At 42.8% G+C, this 18,252-nt stretch overlaps 1 protein-coding gene across 22 annotated transcripts in view; it reads right to left on the reverse strand.

Moving 5' to 3' along the window:
• The window catches only part of LOC110502963 (rho GTPase-activating protein 27), a 46,845-nt gene that overhangs the window by 5,382 nt on the left and 23,211 nt on the right, over nt 1-18,252 (reverse strand). For 7 of the 22 annotated variants that reach the window (XM_090217505.1, XM_021581311.3, XM_021581310.3 and 4 more), the window contains 12 exons: nt 10,668-11,126; nt 9,767-10,027; nt 7,481-7,561; nt 7,047-7,175; nt 6,399-6,476; nt 2,230-2,297; nt 1,948-2,035; nt 1,401-1,502; nt 1,064-1,162; nt 782-890; nt 500-628; nt 88-186 (listed from right to left, as the gene is read on the reverse strand). In XM_090217505.1, coding sequence (XP_090073631.1) covers nt 88-186; nt 500-628; nt 782-890; nt 1,064-1,162; nt 1,401-1,502; nt 1,948-2,035; nt 2,230-2,297; nt 6,399-6,476; nt 7,047-7,175; nt 7,481-7,561; nt 9,767-10,027; nt 10,668-11,126 — 1,702 coding nt within the window. Of the gene's footprint in view, nt 1-87; nt 187-499; nt 629-781; nt 891-1,063; nt 1,163-1,400; nt 1,503-1,947; nt 2,036-2,229; nt 2,298-6,398; nt 6,477-7,046; nt 7,176-7,480; nt 7,562-9,766; nt 10,028-10,667; nt 11,127-17,840; nt 18,252 lie in introns of those variants that run through there. The other 15 variants (XM_090217507.1, XM_090217506.1, XM_090217520.1 and 12 more) reach the window with 5 other exon arrangements.

Genomic DNA, 18,252 nt, shown 5'->3' on the forward strand with positions numbered 1-18,252 from the left:
ATATACACTGTGCTGAATAATACACTGCTATTATAATGTTATTGCTGGCATATAACAATCATCATCAGTGTGACTACTAATCATTACCTCTCTTTTCCACTGCTCGAATACATTTCTCCACAAAGCTGGGGATTGTAGTTTTCTCCTGGGCACACAGTGCAGCCAGATGACAGCAAAACACATTGTCTGAGGGAAACGATGATGGAGGTTAGTGTGTACAGTGTATATATGTGATGCTGACCCGTATCAGGGTTGGGGTCAATTCCATTTCAATTCCAGTCAATTCAGGAAGTACATTGACATTCCAATTCCTTCAATGATTAAATTCTCTTGACCCCAACCCTGACCCATATCACAACAACAGAAGATATGAACATATGATCCCTCTCTGGATTAGTAACATCGTCGTGACAAATCCTGACAGTAAATGTTATGTAGCCTGATTTGGACCCAGTTAGACATGTGCTGCTTTGTAGGAAGGAAGACCCTATGAGCCCACCTCGGATGTAACCCTTCTCCTTGACGAACTGCAGTGTGGGTCGTTTCAGGAGGAACTTCATCAGCTTGGTACGAACCTTCTTCTGTTCGGTCTCTCCCCCAGAGGAGGTGGCCGTGCTCGGTCTGGAAGCTGGGGAGGAGGAGAAGGAAGACAAGGAGGAGGAAGAGGAGGGAGGGTACATGAGGGGGGGTACACAGTCACGAAACATGAGCAAGTTGACCTAGCGGAGGCTATTGCAGCTGAAACGTCTGCTACAGTATATTTGTAGCAAGGATAACTTACACCTCCTCCTCCTGTCCATGGTACCAGGTGACCTCTGATCTCTGTCTGTACTGTAGGACTTCTCACTGACGTCCCCATCCTCCTCCTCAGATTGGTGGTGTTCCTGGTCCTGCAATGTCATTGACTAACATGCATGATGTTTGAACCAGCAGCCATTAAGTTAACCGACCTAAATTAACCTTCATTAGGGAGTTGTTTTTTCTTTTTATCCAGAACATATTTGTCTCCATGTACCTGGTAGCACGTTAACGTGTGCGAGTTATTTCACTTAAAGAAACATACCAGCTGTCGTATGGTGTCCATTAGAACTTTGTGCCAGTCGTTGATGATACTCTCAGTGTCGTACTGTAGCAGAAACTCAACGCCATTTCTGTCTTTTAACTGAAGACAACATAGAGAGGTTATTATTCATTAAACATTTGCTTTACAGATTTATACAGAGGGTAACAGTCTTGGATTAATGGCAAATGTATTCTCACATGATGTTGCTTCCCAGAATCACTTATCACAATGGGCAGGAAATTGGTATGCTTGAATTAAGTCTATCCTGTCAGGATTGTCTTTTCTGTATCTAGTACAACTCCTATTATGATTCCATAGCAACCAACTGTCAACTCACTTCTACAACATTCTTTTTGCTGGATTTGTCCCTGAGAGCCCAGCCAATCTTTGCCCCTCGTAGATCCACCGTGACCTCTGGGACGATCTGATTGGTCTTGATCTGTGAAGAGAGAAAGACATCATGGAGGACCAGTTGATGAAAACTGACAGCACTACATTCCATGAAATCAGACAGCTGGACAAAGCTTTGACTGTCATGCCTCATTGAGCCTTCAGGGCTTGTCTGTGCTGAGCAGTCACTCTGTCATGGCTTCAACACAACATCCTGTATGTTGTATTCTAAGATGTTAACAGCATTTTCTTTCATTCCTTCTAATAAGACACAGTGAAACATTTTACTGTAGATGTTTCTGATACCATGTCTAGGTGTTCAGCTCAGTGCTAATGTCTCAAAGCTGTTAGTTCCCTCACTCCCTCAGAAATGTACTGAATGTCCCAGAACAGGAATGTAGACTTCCCACATAGTCAGGTGAGGGAATGTGTAACCAAGAAGATGTTAGAAATATTTTTTCTGTGCAGGTAACACATGTACACCTCTCACTCACAGAGGCTCCCGTGGCTGCAGACTTGGGCTCTTTATGGAAGGTCAGAACCCCTCCGTGAAGAACCGTCCATGACTGGGCCCAGTTTTTCCTACAGGAAAGTCACTGAGTGTGAGCTGTACTGTACTTCAGGGAATGTTGCAGTGTAGAAAGTCATTTGGTAATGTAATGGATGTAATGGATAATGGATGACTATACATTCAAGTAGATGGCTGATTATTCCATCACTTGTTTCCATGTCTTTCATGTCAGCTATGCCCAGACTTTGGATGGGGTCAGAATTACCTTACTCTTTTCCCGTTCTCTGACACTTTAGTTTTGTTGAGTATTCCAACTTTTTCCAAACTCTGCACCTGAAAAAGGATCCACACATAACATGCTTTTAAGGATGTGAGGCCAAGTGTTCAAGTGAGACATCATTATTGGTGCCTTGATACTAACCTTAAGCTCTACTAATAGAAATGCACAAAAAAGCAACAGGCGGATTTGACAACTGTGGCTAAACTCTCACAACAAGCTACTTTGTCTTAGCTCGTGAACAGACACCTCTACCTCTATGTTTTATAATGAACAGCATGGAGGGGATGAAAGCACAGACATTTTTGACTAGTGCATGCTTTCTTTCAGGGTGTAGTGAGGTGTGATGAGGGGGTGTGGCAGTTCGTGGTTTTGGCTAACAGTTTGCCAATGGTGATGTGACATCAGCTGTCCTCAGAAGGGAAATCAATTAATATACCAGGAAATATTAGATTTCCCAAGTGACATCTGTTTTCCACTCTCCCAGGGGTAGCTATGCCATATCAGAATAGTCCCAAGCAACTACTACTCTACAAGTACAACACACCATTAGTACGTCACACCATTAGCCCTTCGATAGATAGCATGCATGTATTACAGTACCAGTCAAAAGTTTGGACACACTAGGGTTTTTCTTTATTTTTACTATTTTCTACATTGTAGAATAATAGTGCATACTTCAAAAACATGAAATAACACATATAGAATCATGTAGTAACCTAAAAAGTGTTAAACAAATAAAAATTGATTTTACATTTGAGATTCTTCAAAGTAGCCACCCTTTGCCTTGCTGACAACTTTGAACATTCTTGGCATTCTCTCAACCAGCTTAACCTGAAATGCTTTTCCAACAGTCTTGAAGTAGTTCCCACATATGCTGAGCACTTGGCTGCTTTTCCTTCACTGAGAGGTCCAACTTATCCCAAACCATCTCAATTGGGTTGAGGTTGGGTGATTGTGGTCATCTGATGCAGCACTCCATCACTCTCCTTATTGGTCAAATAGCCCCTACACAGCCTGGAAGTATGTTGGGTCATTGTCTTGCTGAAAAACTAATTCTAGTCCCACTAAGCCCAAACCAGATGGGATGGTAGCCATGCTGGTTAAGTGTGTCTTAAATTCTAAATAAATCACTGACAGTGTCACCAGCAAAGCACCCCCACACCATCAAACCTCCTCCTCCATGTTTCACGGTGGGAACCACACATGCAGAGATAAACCGTTGGCACCGTCTACTCTGTCGTGGTACACTGTCTACTCTGTCGCGGTACACTGTCTACTCTGTCGCGGTACACTGTCTACTCTGTCGCGGTACACTGTCTACTCTGTCGCGGTACACTGTCTACTCTGTCGCGGTACACTGTCTACTCTGTCGCGGTACACTGTCTACTCTGTCGCGGTACACTGTCTACTCTGTCGCGGTACACTGTCTACTCTGTCGCGGTACACTGTCTCTCTGTCGCGGTACACTGTCTCTCTGTCGCGGTACACTGTCTACTCTGTCGCGGTACACTGTCTACTCTGTCGCGGTACACTGTCTACTCTGTTGTGGTACACTGTCTACTCTGTTGTGGTACCAAAGGACAGATTTCAGCCAGTCTAATGTCCATTGCTCGTATTTCTTAGCCCAAGCATGTCTCTTCTTATTATTGGTGTCCTTTGGTAGTGGTTTCTCTGCAACAATTTGACCATGATTCACACAGTCTCCTCTGAACAGTTGATGTTGAGATGTGTCTGTTACTTGAACTCTGTGAAGAATTTATTTGGGATGCAAATGTTGAGGCTGGTAACTCAAATGAACATATCCTCTGCAGCAGAGGTAAGTCTGGGTCTTCCTTTCCTGTGGCGGTCCTCATGATAGCCAGTTTCATCACAGCGCTTGATGGTTTTTGCGAATGCACTTGAAGAAACTTTAAAAGTTCTTGACATTTCTTGAAATTTACCAAATAGGGCTATCTTCTGTATACCACCCCTACCTTGTCACAACAGAACTCATTGGCTTAAAAAAAATTTTATATACAGTGGGGCAAAAAAGTATTTAGTCAGCCACCAATTGTGCAAGTTCTCCCACTTAAAAAGATGAGAGAGGCCTGTAATTTTCATCATAGGTACACTTCAACTATGACAGACAAAATGAGAGAAAAAAATCCAGAAAATCATATTGTAGGATTTTTAATGAATTTATTTGCAAATTGTGGTGGAAAATAAGTATTTGGTCAATAACAAACGTTTATCTCAATACTTTGTTATATACCCTTTGTTGGCAATGACAGAGGTCAAACATTTTCTGTAAGTCTTCACAAGGTTTTCACACACTGTTGCTGGTATTTTGGCCCATTCCTCCATGCAGATCTCCTCTAGAGCAGTGATGTCTTGGGGCTGTTGCTGGGCAATACGGACTTTCAAGTCCCTCCAAAGATTTTCTATGGGGTTGAGATCTGGAGACTGGCTAGGCAACTCCAGGACCTTGAAATGCTTCTTACGAAGCGACTCCTTCGTTGCCCGGGGCGGTGTGTTTGGGATCATTGTCATGCTGAAAGACCCAGCCACGTTTCATCTTCAATGCCCTTGCTGATCGAAGGAGGTTTTCACTCAAAATCTCACGATACATGGCCCCATTCATTCTTTCCTTTACACGGATCAGTCGTCCTGGTCCCTTTGCAGAAAAACAGCCCCAAAGCATGATGTTTCCACCCCCATGCTTCACAGTAGGTATGGTGTTCTTTGGATGCAACTCAGCATTCTTTGTCCTCCAAACACGACGAGTTGAGTTTTTACCAAAAAGTTATATTTTGGTTTCATCTGACCATATAACATTCTCCCAATCTTCTTCTGGATCATCCAAATGCTCTCTAGCAAACTTCAGACGGGCCGGGACATGTACTGGCTTAAGCAGGGGGACACGTCTGGCACTGCAGGATTTGAGTCCCTGGCGGCGTAGTGTGTTACTAATGGTAGGCTTTGTTACTTTGGTCCCAACTCTCTGCAGGTCATTCACTAGGTCCCCCCGTGTGGTTCTGGGATTTTTGCTCACCGTTCTTGTGATCATTTTGACCCACAGGGTGAGATCTTGCGTGGAGCCCCAGATCGAGGGAGATTATCAGTGGTCTTGTATGTCTTCCATTTCCTAATAATTGCTCCCACAGTTGATTTCTTCAAACCAAGCTGCTTACATATTGCAGATTCAGTCTTCCCAGCCTGGTGCAGGTCTACAATTTTGTTTCTGGTGTCCTTTGACAGCTCTTTGGTCTTGGCCATAGTGGAGTTTGGAGTGTGACTGTTTGAGGTTGTGGACAGGTGTCTTTTATACTGATAACAAGTTCAAACAGGTGCCATTAATACAGGTAACGAGTGGAGGACAGAGGAGCCTCTTAAAGAAGAAGTTACAGGTCTGTGAGAACCAGAAATCTTGCTTGTTTGTAGGTGACCAAATACTTATTTTCCACCATAATTTGCAAATAAATTCATAAAATATCTTACAAAGTGATTTTTCCTCATTTTGTCTGTCATAGTTGAATGGTACTTATGATGAAAATTACAGGCCTCTCTCATCTTTTTAAGTGGGAGAACTTGCACAATTGGTGGCTGACTAAATACTTTTTTGCCCCACTGTATATATATAAATAATCCTTTATTTAACTAGGCAAGTCAGTTAAGAACAAATTCTTATGCATTAAGAAGGAAAGATATTCCACAAATTAACTTCAACAAGGTAATTGAAATGCATTCCAGGTGACTACCTCATGAAGCTGGTTGATAGAATACCAAGAGTGTGCAAAGCTTTCACCAAGGCAAAGGATGGCTACTTTGAAGTATATTTTGATTTGTTTAACACTTTTTGGTTACTACATGATTCCATGTTTTATTTCATAGTTGTAATGTCTTCACTATTATTCTACAATGTAGAAAATCGTAAAACAAATTAGATCTCTTTTTTTTAAACACATTGTGCCGCTGAGACTCTGGGCTCCGATTGGAGAGGCTTCTTTGGAGTCTCAACCAATTAGGCCTTCAGGAAAAAAAACACAAAACAGTGCTCTATTTGGGGCATCACAGAACTGTCATTTTAGCTAGAACAGGACTGATCTAATCTGATGAGGATCAGCAGGGGAGGGCAGGTGAGGAGGACAGGACAGGGGAGGAGGAGGAGAACTCACGTGGTGCTGCCCCATCTCTGGAGAGTTGTTCACACAGGAGCCGTAGTCTGAGGCATTTCTTCTGTGAGTCGGGGAGAACTTTTGCCCAAAAGGAGAAGAATAATGGATGCTTTACTTTTACTTAATTCCTAACTTCCTAGTGTCTGCAATCACTTAATCTTACCCCAGAGTATACGGTCTACTCTGTCGTGGTACACTGTCTACTCTGTCGTGGTACACTGTCTACTCTGTCGTGGTACACTGTCTACTCTGTCGTGGTACACTGTCTACTCTGTCGTGGTACACTGTCTACTCTGTCGTGGTACACTGTCTACTCTGTCGTGGTACACTGTCTACTCTGTCATGGTACACTGTCTACTCTGTTGTGGTACACTGTCTACTCTGTTGTGGTACACTGAACACACGGATGACTGAAATGTCCCAGGTGCTGGGCGCACTCTCGTTTAGAAAGCGGTGTCAGGGTGGCTCAGTATGAAAGCTGAGGGTCAGGGGTTTCATAAGGTGCTCAGTCACTTCACTCTGCCTTACTGAACACTGTGGTCAGAGCCAGCTGACACACCTACTATACCTCATATCTCTACTGTGGTGGGCTCTGGGTAGGGGGACGTGAGGTATGTTAATGCTCCAGTATGTGTTATTAGTCCTCACCACCTCCTGCAGGGCTGAGCTGACATAAGTTGCACCCATGGTGTGTCTCCAGTTCTTCATGACCGTTAAAGAGACCCCGTCCAGCTCAACACCGTTCCCCACCTTGGACTGGCCTGACACTACAGGGGCCTTGGTTGGTCAAATGATAATGGAGAAATGCATGTTCACAGAGGAGAAATCTTTCACATCTACATGAGGAAAACACTGATCTAAACCGGCCAAGATGAACCTCTCTTTAAGTCATGCACAACATGTTGCTGAGGACATGAAGAAAGGGAGGAGCTCACTGTGGCCTTGTGTTCCAATGGGAATGAAGAGGAGTAATAATAACAGAATGTTGTCTTTGCTATAGGCAAATTTAGATCAATCTATTCACATGAATGAGATCTTCCATTTCATACTCGTTATGGGTGTTTTCTAATCTTGATCTCTACCTCAGGCAGGTTCCACTGGGATCTGGAGCCATCTCTAAGGTAGTAGTACGTCAGTCCTCTGTCATCCAACGATTTGATCCACTGTTACCACACACACACAATGACAAAGACTTACGGTTAAATATTGACTTTACTGAACCTTTCTAGAGAAAACGTAGTGCATATTACGTAGTGCATACACTTACGACATCTTCTAGTCTAATAGCATAACGGTGCATTTAGCCGTGATATTCCTTCAAGCTGAGTGACATGGTTTACCCCTAGACTGCGTTCATGGACAGCTCTCACTTGAAAAGTAAATTTTTTTCTCAAATGAGACTAACCAGAATAAATAACGTCTAAATAAAGAGTCAAGACGACTAACCAGAATAAATAACGTCTAAATAAAGGGTCAATAAGACTAACCAGAATAAATAACGTCTAAATAAAGGGTCAATAAGACTAACCAGAATAAATAACGTCTAAATAAAGGGTCAATAAGACTAACCAGAATAAATAACGTCTAAATAAAGAGTCAATAAGACTAACCAGAATAAATAACGTCTAAATAAAGGGTCAATAAGACTAACCAGAATAAATAACGTCTAAATAAAGGGTCAATAAGACTAACCAGAATAAATAACGTCTAAATAAAGAGTCAATAAGACTAACCAGAATAAATAACGTCTAAATAAAGAGTCAATAAGACTAACCAGAATAAATAACGTCTAAATAAAGGGTCAATAAGACTAACCAGAATAAATCACGTCTAAATAAAGGGTCAATAAGACTAACCAGAATAAATAACGTCTAAATAAAGAGTCAAGACGACTAACCAGAATAAATAACGTCTAAATAAAGGGTCAATAAGACTAACCAGAATAAATAACGTCTAAATAAAGGGTCAATAAGACTAACCAGAATAAATAACGTCTAAATAAAGGGTCAATAAGACTAACCAGAATAAATCACGTCTAAATAAAGGGTCAATAAGACTAACCAGAATAAATAACGTCTAAATAAAGAGTCAAGACGACTAACCAGAATAAATAACGTCTAAATAAAGGGTCAATAAGACTAACCAGAATAAATAACGTCTAAATAAAGAGTCAAGACGACTAACCAGAATAAATAACGTCTAAATAAAGGGTCAATAAGACTAACCAGAATAAATAACGTCTAAATAAAGGGTCAATAAGACTAACCAGAATAAATAACGTCTAAATAAAGGGTCAATAAGACTAACCAGAATAAATAACGTCTAAATAAAGGGTCAATAAGACTAACCAGAATAAATAACGTCTAAATAAAGGGTCAATAAGACTAACCAGAATAAATAACGTCTAAATAAAGAGTCAAGACGACTAACCAGAATAAATAACGTCTAAATAAAGGGTCAATAAGACTAACCAGAACAAATAACGTCTAAATAAAGAGTCAAGACGACTAACCAGAATAAATAATGTCTAAATAAAGGGTCAATAAGACTAACCAGAATAAATAACGTCTAAATAAAGGGTCAATAAGACTAACCAGAATAAATAATGTCTAAATAAAGGGTCAATAAGACTAACCAGAATAAATAACGTCTAAATAAAGGGTCAATAAGACTAACCAGAATAAATAACGTCTAAATAAAGGGTCAATAAGACTAACCAGAATAAATAACGTCTAAATAAAGAGTCAAGACGACTAACCAGAATAAATAACGTCTAAATAAAGAGTCAAGACGACTAACCAGAATAAATAACGTCTAAATAAAGAGTCAATAAGACTAACCAGAATAAATAACGTCTAAATAAAGGGTCAATAAGACTAACCAGAATAAATAACATCTAAATAAAGGGTCAATAAGACTAACCAGAATAAATAACGTCTAAATAAAGAGTCAAGACGACTAACCAGAATAAATAACGTCTAAATAAAGGGTCAATAAGACTAACCAGAATAAATAACGTCTAAATAAAGAGTCAATAAGACTAACCAGAATAAATAACGTCTAAATAAAGAGTCAATAAGACTAACCAGAATAAATAACGTCTAAATAAAGGGTCAATAAGACTAACCAGAATAAATAACGTCTAAATAAAGAGTCAAGACGACTAACCAGAATAAATAACGTCTAAATAAAGAGTCAATAAGACTAACCAGAATAAATAACGTCTAAATAAAGAGTCAAGACGACTAACCAGAATAAATAACGTCTAAATAAAGGGTCAATAAGACTAACCAGAATAAATAACGTCTAAATAAAGGGCCAATAAGACTAACCAGAATAAATAACGTCTAAATAAAGAGTCTGTGTACCTGATCAGGTGAGTGTCTGTTGGAGAACACCCAAGTCCCATCAGGGTCTATGTTGAGGTTCCAGCCCGTCGGGGCACTCCTGTCCAGGCTGGCCCTGGGGATGACTGCCCGGGTCACGTGGCTGGGGGTGTAGTCCTTAGGGAAGGAGTGAGGGGTCACAGGGGACACAGCCAACAACTCCTCTTCTGGTAGGTCAACCTCGGCTGGGTAGTTATCTGCTGTGTAGTCATCTGCTTGGTAGTCCTCCTCAGGCAGGGGAGGCTGGACACACACACACACATTATGCACTGCACAAACATCATGTCAGACACACACGCACGCAGGTGTGTAAACAGACACATGCACACACCCATACGCATGTACACAGACAGACACACACGTTGTGAGAATGTTACATTCAGTGTTCTACTTCAAAACAGATGGAGACCAGGACAATGGATGACTTACCTTCTAGCTTCCTTTTACCTTTTCAAAGATCCTCAATTCAACTGAACAGTTTAAACAGCTTTCAGCTTTTTCTTTCACAAGCCTCTTTAGAATGGTGAAAACTCAACAATGCAGTTTGCAAAAAGTTCAATGTGGGAATGTACAGAATGCCTACTAGTTTGAGGATAATTACATAATCATGAAAACCAACTCTCTGCTATGTACTGTAGGTGTAGGACTTAGCAGGAGGATAATTACATAATCTATGAAAACCAACTCTCTGCTATGTACGGTAGGTGTAGGACTTAGCAGGAGGATATTTACATAATCTATGAAAACCAACTGTCTGCTATGGAAAGGGTAGGTGTATGACTTAGCAGGAGCTTAAACTTCATTAAAAAGATGAGCGTATTATTTGTAGACGTCCCATGATGAAACTAAAATAGACTGGGTGTTTAAGTGGAGCAGGCCTTACCGGCCCTTCCTCCAGAGACCGGAGCCCACTCAGAGGCTCCATCAGAACGGGGTAGGGGCACTGTGGCTCTGGGGACTCCCAAGACGTCTCCCCCGATACTGGGTTGTAGAAGTACTGGCAGCCGCTGGTCACATCCAAACACTGCTCCCAGTCAGAGGTCCATGCAGGGGGGGAGGCGGAGGTGGGGGACAGGGAGGGGAACTGAGAGGAGGGCGAACACACAGACACCTCGGCGGGAGCCTCAGGGTCTATGTGGGGGTTGTCCCAGGTGGTCTGCCCCGATTCGGGGTGGTAGTAGTACTCCCGTCCACTCTCCTGGTCAGTGTGCACCTCCCATCCCTTAGAGTCCAGGTATGGAGGAGTGCAGGCAGGGGAGAAGGCTGAGGGAGGGGACTCAGAGATGTTTCTGCCGAGCTCCGCTACATTAACGTACACAGCGTTCTGGACACTCTCCTTGACCTATGGGAAGAGCAGATAATATGGGGACAGAGGTCAGCTGGAAAAGTTTTGAACTAAAGTGTGACACCAAGTAGGTAGAACACTATCTGATGCCAGATCTGTTTGCACTGTCTTTACAACAAACTTACAGCAGGAACACAAACTGATCTGGGACCAGATTGAGGCTAAGTGACACTGAGTCACTCTAGACGGTCAAAATGCTTCTCGCAACAGAGAGCCAAGCCTGTGAACAACATAACCAAAATCAACTTTAGTCTATCACCTCTACAGACAGTCAGTTGGTTCTGTGTAGATAAAAGTAGTTATTTTCTGGAGGAACAAGAGGCTTATAGCACTCAGTGAGAGGGTGACAGAGCAGAACAGAGACGGTCTTCCGGAGCAGTCAGCTCAGGAAGTAAATTCTAAAGCTGAAGAGAGAGCATCAAGCTCCAGACCACAAACCAACGCCTCATTTGTGTCTAAATTTACAGACGCCCACTATTACTACACCTATTCCCCCTCAGGAGCCTGAAAAATAATTGACATGGGTAGTCAGATCCTCAAAAAGTTATACAGCTGCACCATCGAGAGCATCCTGACTGGTTGCATCACCGCTTGGTACGGCAACTGCTCGGCATCCGACAGCTTCTAATCCCAAACCATTAGACTGCTAAATAGTTAATCAAATGACTACCCAGACTATTTGCATTGTTCCCATGTTATACATTGCTGCTACTGATTGTTTATTATTTATGAGTAGTCACTTCACCCCTACCTACATGTACATATTACCTCGACTAACCTGTACTCCTGCACATTGACTCGGTACTGGTACCCCCTGTATATAGCCTCGTTATTGTTATTTTATGGTGTTGCTATTTTTTCTTATTTTAGTTCATTTATTTTTTAGCAAATATTTTCTTTAATTTAAAAAAATCCTTTATTGTTGTTTAAGGGCTTGTAAGCATTTCATGTGTTATTCAGCACGTGACAAATAAAATGTGATTTGATTGATTACCCAGTTACCTACAGACACTGAAACTGCATTGCCAAAACTGGAGGTGCAACAGGGATGTACAAAGTTCACCACTCAACAAACTGAAACTGTACTGCTTCACAATACTGCCGAGGCATTCATATGTGACATTATCTTCCATTTAGGTGGGGTTTTCCAGTGAAAATAAAGATTAATGACAGCTGTCCACAAAGAAATATGCAAGCAGGGTTGGGTAGGTTATTTTCCAAAGTAATCCGTTACAGTTAACAGTTACTTGTCCAAAATTGTAAATCAGTATATGTAACTTTTGGATTACCCAAACTAAATAAGGTAATCTTATTACTTTTCCCTTAAATGGCATTAGAAGACAAAAAATATCCATCAAAAGCATTTTGTGTGCCATCATAGAGGTCTCTGACTTCTGGTCGACTCTCTCAGGTGGAATACATTTTAACTTGCGCCTTGGTTTGATGCTGATTTGAATGTCATTGAGAAAGCAGAAAGGTATCAATGTATTTCTCAAACATCCTTTCTGAATTGAACTGTAATCCAATAAATAATCATGTAGTTTTTCAAAAGTATCTAATCTGATTACAGTAGTTTGTTTTTTTGTTGTAATCAGATTACATGTAATCAGTTACTCCCCAACCCTGTACGCAAGGCCAATATTCAGGTTTCATGCAACAGTTTCACAATGGTTACTGACACAATGGTTACTAATTGAAGCCAGTCAAAAAACTATGTCAAGAATGCTTACATGACTCAAACAGCTGACTGAATATAACTTCAAATATATTTTATTCTTTCTCTTTTCTGGAACCCACAGCTATAGAAAGTTCCACTATTTTCCCGTATGAAGCACAAAACGCAATTCAGAGTATGTAAATATAGGCCTAGTCAAAGCCAATACACATGGTAAGGATTGTTGAGTTAACCTTGTTAGCATAAATGTTAGTCTTGTTGTCATTGCTGCAGCTGCCTTAAGTAATTGCTCCTTTGGGATAAATAAAGTTGTTTTAATTTAATAAATGAGAGAAGTAAATGAGTGTCCATCCTTCCAGTAAACATTGGCACACTCACTCACTGATACCACATTGCCAGGCTCACCTGTTCCAGAGGTCAGAGTCTCACCTGGAGTCTTACCTGTTCCAGAGGCCAGAGTCTCACCTGGAGTCTCATCTATTCCAAAGGCCAGAGTCTCACCTGGAGCCTCACCTGTTCCAGAGGTCAGAGTCTCACCTGGAGTCTCACCTGTTCCAGAGGCCAGAGCCTCACCTGGAGTCTCACCTGTTCCAGAGGCCAGAGCCTCACCTGTTCCAGAGGACAGAGTCTCAACTGGGCCAGAGTCTCCCCTGGAGTCTCATCTCTTCCAGAGGGCAGTCTCACCTTGGCAAGAGTCTCACCTGGAGTCTCACCTGTTCCAGAGGCCAGATCTTCACCTGGAGGCTCACCTGTTCCAGAGGTCAGAGTCTCACCTGGAGTCTCATCTATTCCAGAGGCCAGATCTTCACCTGGAGACTCACCTGTTCCAGAGGCCAGATCTTCACCTGGAGTCTCACCTGTTTCACAGGCCAGATCTTCACCTGGAGGCTCACCTGTTCCAGAGGTCAGAGTCTCACCTGGAGTCTCATCTATTCCAGAGGCCAGATCTTCACCTGGAGACTCACCTGTTCCAGAGGCCAGATCTTCACCTGGAGTCTCACCTGTTTCAGAGGCCAGATCTTCACCTGGAGGCTCACCCTGTTCCAGAGGTCAGAGCCTCACCTGGAGTCTCATCTATTCCAGAGGCCAGATCTTCACCTGGAGGCTCACCTGTTCCAGAGGCCAGATATTCACCTGGAGGCTTACCTGTTCCAGAGGCCAGAGTCTCACCTGGAGGCTTACCTGTTCCAGAAGCCAGTCTCACCTGGATGCTCACCTGTTCCAGAGGTCAGAGTCTCACCTGTTCCAGAAGCCATAGCCTCACCTGGAGTCTCACCTGTTCCAGAGGTCAGAGTCTCACCTGTTCCAGAGGCCAGAGCCTCACCTGGAGCCTCACCTGTTCCAGAGGCCAGAGTCTCACCTGGATGCTCACCTGTTCCAGAGGCCAGAGTCTCACCTGGATGCTCACCTGTTCCAGAGGTCAGAGTCTCACCTGTTCCAGAAGCCAGAGCCTCACCTGGAGTCTCACCTGTTCCAGAGGTCAGAGTCTCACCTGTTCCAGAGGCCAGAGCCTCACCTGGAGACTCACCTGTTCCAGAGGCCAGAGTCTGATCTGGAGTGTCACCTGTTCCAGAGGCCAGTGTCTCACCTGGAGGCTCACCTGTTCCAGATGCCAGAGCCTCACATGTTCCAGAGGCCAGAGACTCAACTGGGCCAGAGGCTCACCTGGAGCCTCATCTCTTCCAGAGGCCAGAGCCTCACCTGGAGCCTCACCTGTTCCAGAGGCAAGAACCTCAACTGGGCCAGAGACTCACCTGGAGCTCACCTGTTCCAGAGGCCAGAGACTCACCTGGAGTCTCACCTGTTCCAGAGGTCAGAGTCTCACCTGTTCCAGAGGCCAGAGCCTCACCTGGGGACTCACCTGTTCCAGAGGCCAGAGTCTCATCTGGAGTGTCACCTGTTCCAGAGGCCAGAGCCTCACCTGGAAACTCACCTGTTCGAGGCCAGAGTCTCACCTGGAGTCTCATTTGTTCCAGAGGCCAGAGTCTCACCTGTTCCAGAGGCCAGAGTCTCACCTCCTGTATCCCATGAGAGTCTCATCTGTTCTAGAGGCCAGAGTCTCACCTCCTGTATCCCATGAGAGGTCTCTGCCTGACTTTATGACTCCTGTGGGGTCCCCCTGGGAACACTGCTGCCTATGATATCCTCATCATGGCATTGTGAGAGTGCTCTCCCTCTCCCCCTCCCTCCCTCAAATTCAAAGGGATTTATTGGCATGGAAATGTGTTTACATTGCCAAAGCAAATGGAATAGGTAAGAAACAAGGGAAATAAACTAAATTAACAGTAAATATTACACACTAAAAGAATAGAGACATTTCAAATGTTATATTATTGGCAATGTACAATGTTATAACAATGTGCAAATAGTTGAAGTATGAAAGGGAAGATAAATTAACAGATAAATATAGGTTGTATTTTCAATGTTGTTTGTGCTCCACTGGTTGCCCTTGTTGCAACAGATCACAAATCTTGCTGCTGTGATGGCACACTGTGGTATTTCACCTATTAGATATGGGAGTTTATCAAAATGGGGTTTGTTTTCAAATCCTTAGTGGATCTGTGTAATCTGAGAGAAATACAGTGCATGCACTCGGAAAGTACTCAGACCTCTTGACTTTTTCTACATTTTGTTACAGCCTTATTCTAAAATGGATTCAATTAATTTTGTTCCACGTCCATCTACACACAATACCCCATAATGACAAAGCAAAAACAAGTTTTAGAAATTGTTGCAAATGTATTAAAAATTAAAAACAGAAATACCTTATTTACTTAAGTATTCAGACCCTTTGCTATGAAATTGAGCTCAGATGCAGCCTGTTTCCGTTGATCATCCTGTGGTAAATTCTATTGATTGGACATGATTCGGAAAGGCACACACCTGTGAAGATGGGAGAACCTTCCAGAAGCACAACCATCTCTGCAGCACTCCACCAATCAGGCCTTTATGGTAGTGGTGTCAGTTAAAGACACACGACAGCCCGTTTGGAGTAAAGAACTCTCAGACCATAAAAAAACAGATTCTCTGGTGTGATGAAACCAAGATTGAACTCTTTGGCCTGAATGCCAAGTGTCACGTCTGGAGGAAACCTGGCAGCATGGTGGTGGCAACATCATGCTGTGGGGATGTTTTTCAGCGGCAGGAACTGGGAGACAAGACAGGATTGAGGGAAAGATGAACAGAGCAAAGTACAGAGAGATCCTTGATGAAAACCTGTCCAGAGCACTCAGGACATCAGACTGGGGCGAAGGTTCACCTTCCAACAGGACAACGGCCCAAAGCACACAGCCAAGATAACACAGGAGTGGCTTCGGGAAAAGTCTCTGAATGTCCTTGAGTGGCAAAGCCACAACCCGGAATTGAACCCAATCGAACATCTCTGGAGAGACCTGAAAATAGCTGTGCAGCGACGCTCCCCATCCAACCTGACAGGGCTTGAGAGGATCTGCAGAGAAGAATGGGAGAAACTCCACAAATACAAGTGTGCCAAGCTTGTAGCGTCATACCCAAGAAGACTCAATGCTGTAATAGCTGCCAAAGGTACTTCAACAAAGTACTGAGTAAAGTGTCTGAAAACTTATGTAAATGTGATAGTTTTTTTTTTTTTTACCTGTTTTTGCTTTGTCATTATGGGGTATTGCGTGTAGATTGATGACTATTGAATCCATTTTAGAATAAGGCTGTAATGTAACAAAATGTGGAAAAAGTCAAGGGGTTTCAATACTATCCGAATGCACTGTATGCGTCTCTAATATGGTCATACAGCTGGCAGGAGGTTAAGAAGTGCAGCTCAGTTTTCACCTCATTTTGTGAGCAGTGTGCACATAGCCTGTCTTCTCTTGAGAGCCAGGTCTACCTACGGCGGCCAGTCTCAATAGCGAAGCCATGCTCACAGAGTCTGTACATAGTCAAAGCGGTCAGGTATTCTGCCACTGAGTACTCTCTGTTTAGGGCCAAATAGCATTCAAGTTTGCACTGTTTTTTTGTTAAATATTCTCCCTGCTCAACCAACCACTGGATTGAGGAATGGTGACAGGTCGGAAACCTATTTAGGTCAATGGTCGGAAGGCAGATATGTATAGTAATGGGTATATATGACCATTTCATGTTTTGTGGTGATCAGATATGGACTCGGTACACCATCTAGTTCAAAAAATATATATATTTATTTATTTATTTAACTAGGCAAGTCAGTTAAGAACAAATTCCCCTATGGGACTCGCAATCACGGACGGATGTGCTACAGCCTGGATTCGAACCAGGGACTGTAGTGACACCTCTTGCACTGAGATGCAGTGTCTTAGACCTCTCCACCACTCGGGAGCTCAATAACATAATTATTGATCTCATTATCACCACAAGGTAATCAATACACATGACTAGACAGACAAGAGAGTTGAAATGAGAGAGCTGCATCATTGATCTCTCTGATTGTGGAATGCCCCCTCCCCTGCCCACTGGAAAGAGATATCTACCCACAATAAGCACACACTAACCAGATGTTTGTGAGGTAAAATGTCAGTGTCACCAATAAAAATAAACTGCAGGCTTAACCCCCATTGCATCAACACCCACAGTAAGCAGCCCACAGTAAATGCCTATATGTGAGATACTATGGTTTTGTGTTGGCAAATGTGTCAACTAACAACTAGCAAAACTCTAACCTCAAGTCTACATTAAGAGTGCTAAACATGTTGAAGCAGGCATTGCTTGTGTTATTGCATGCTCTCTGGGGTTGACTTACACTGCAGCACAGGAAAATAAAGTTGAGCTGAAGCAATATATCTACAGTAGGGTGAGACTAAGTAGACTAAACAGGAAGTAGGAAGGTGATAACAAGGTAGACGTAAATACTGTCAATATTGTACATACTGAACAAACCCAATACACTCTAATCTCTATTCTGGACAGCCTAATTAAACTCAACACACTCTGATCCCTATTTTGGACAGCCTAATTTAGCCATAGTTTTACTGAGGCTGTACTGTTGTATCAAGATATACAGTATAGTGTACAGTTAGTTCTGGACCTACCTGGGCTGGTATTGGGAGAGCCAAGGTCCCCCGGACCCGGTACCCATGCTGGGGCTTTGCATAAAGATCCACCATGTTTAAGTAATCCCAATGAGAAGAGCCATATAATCCTACAGCTGAATAGAGGACAGCTACGCTAGCTATCACAGGACTGAATTGACACGAGCTGAGGCAGGCGGGCAGGCACACACACCCTAACACACACATCCTCTCAGACCAGCTGTGTCTGCTGGTGACCAATGACAGTTAGAGATTCCTTGAAAAAAATAACAGCCTTTTCTGTTACAATGACAGGGGGAGGGGGTTCAGAGAGAGAGAGAAAGCTAAAAAAAACTTGGTTTATCTTCTTTCTGAAATAAGAAGGAACTTTATCTCGTCCACTGTCCTCACAGCTCATGTGTTCACTGCTACA

This window comes from Oncorhynchus mykiss, chromosome 23 (genome assembly GCF_057628025.1).
Source record: "Oncorhynchus mykiss isolate SJ-2025 chromosome 23, ASM5762802v1, whole genome shotgun sequence".
Taxonomy (NCBI): domain Eukaryota; kingdom Metazoa; phylum Chordata; class Actinopteri; order Salmoniformes; family Salmonidae; genus Oncorhynchus; species Oncorhynchus mykiss.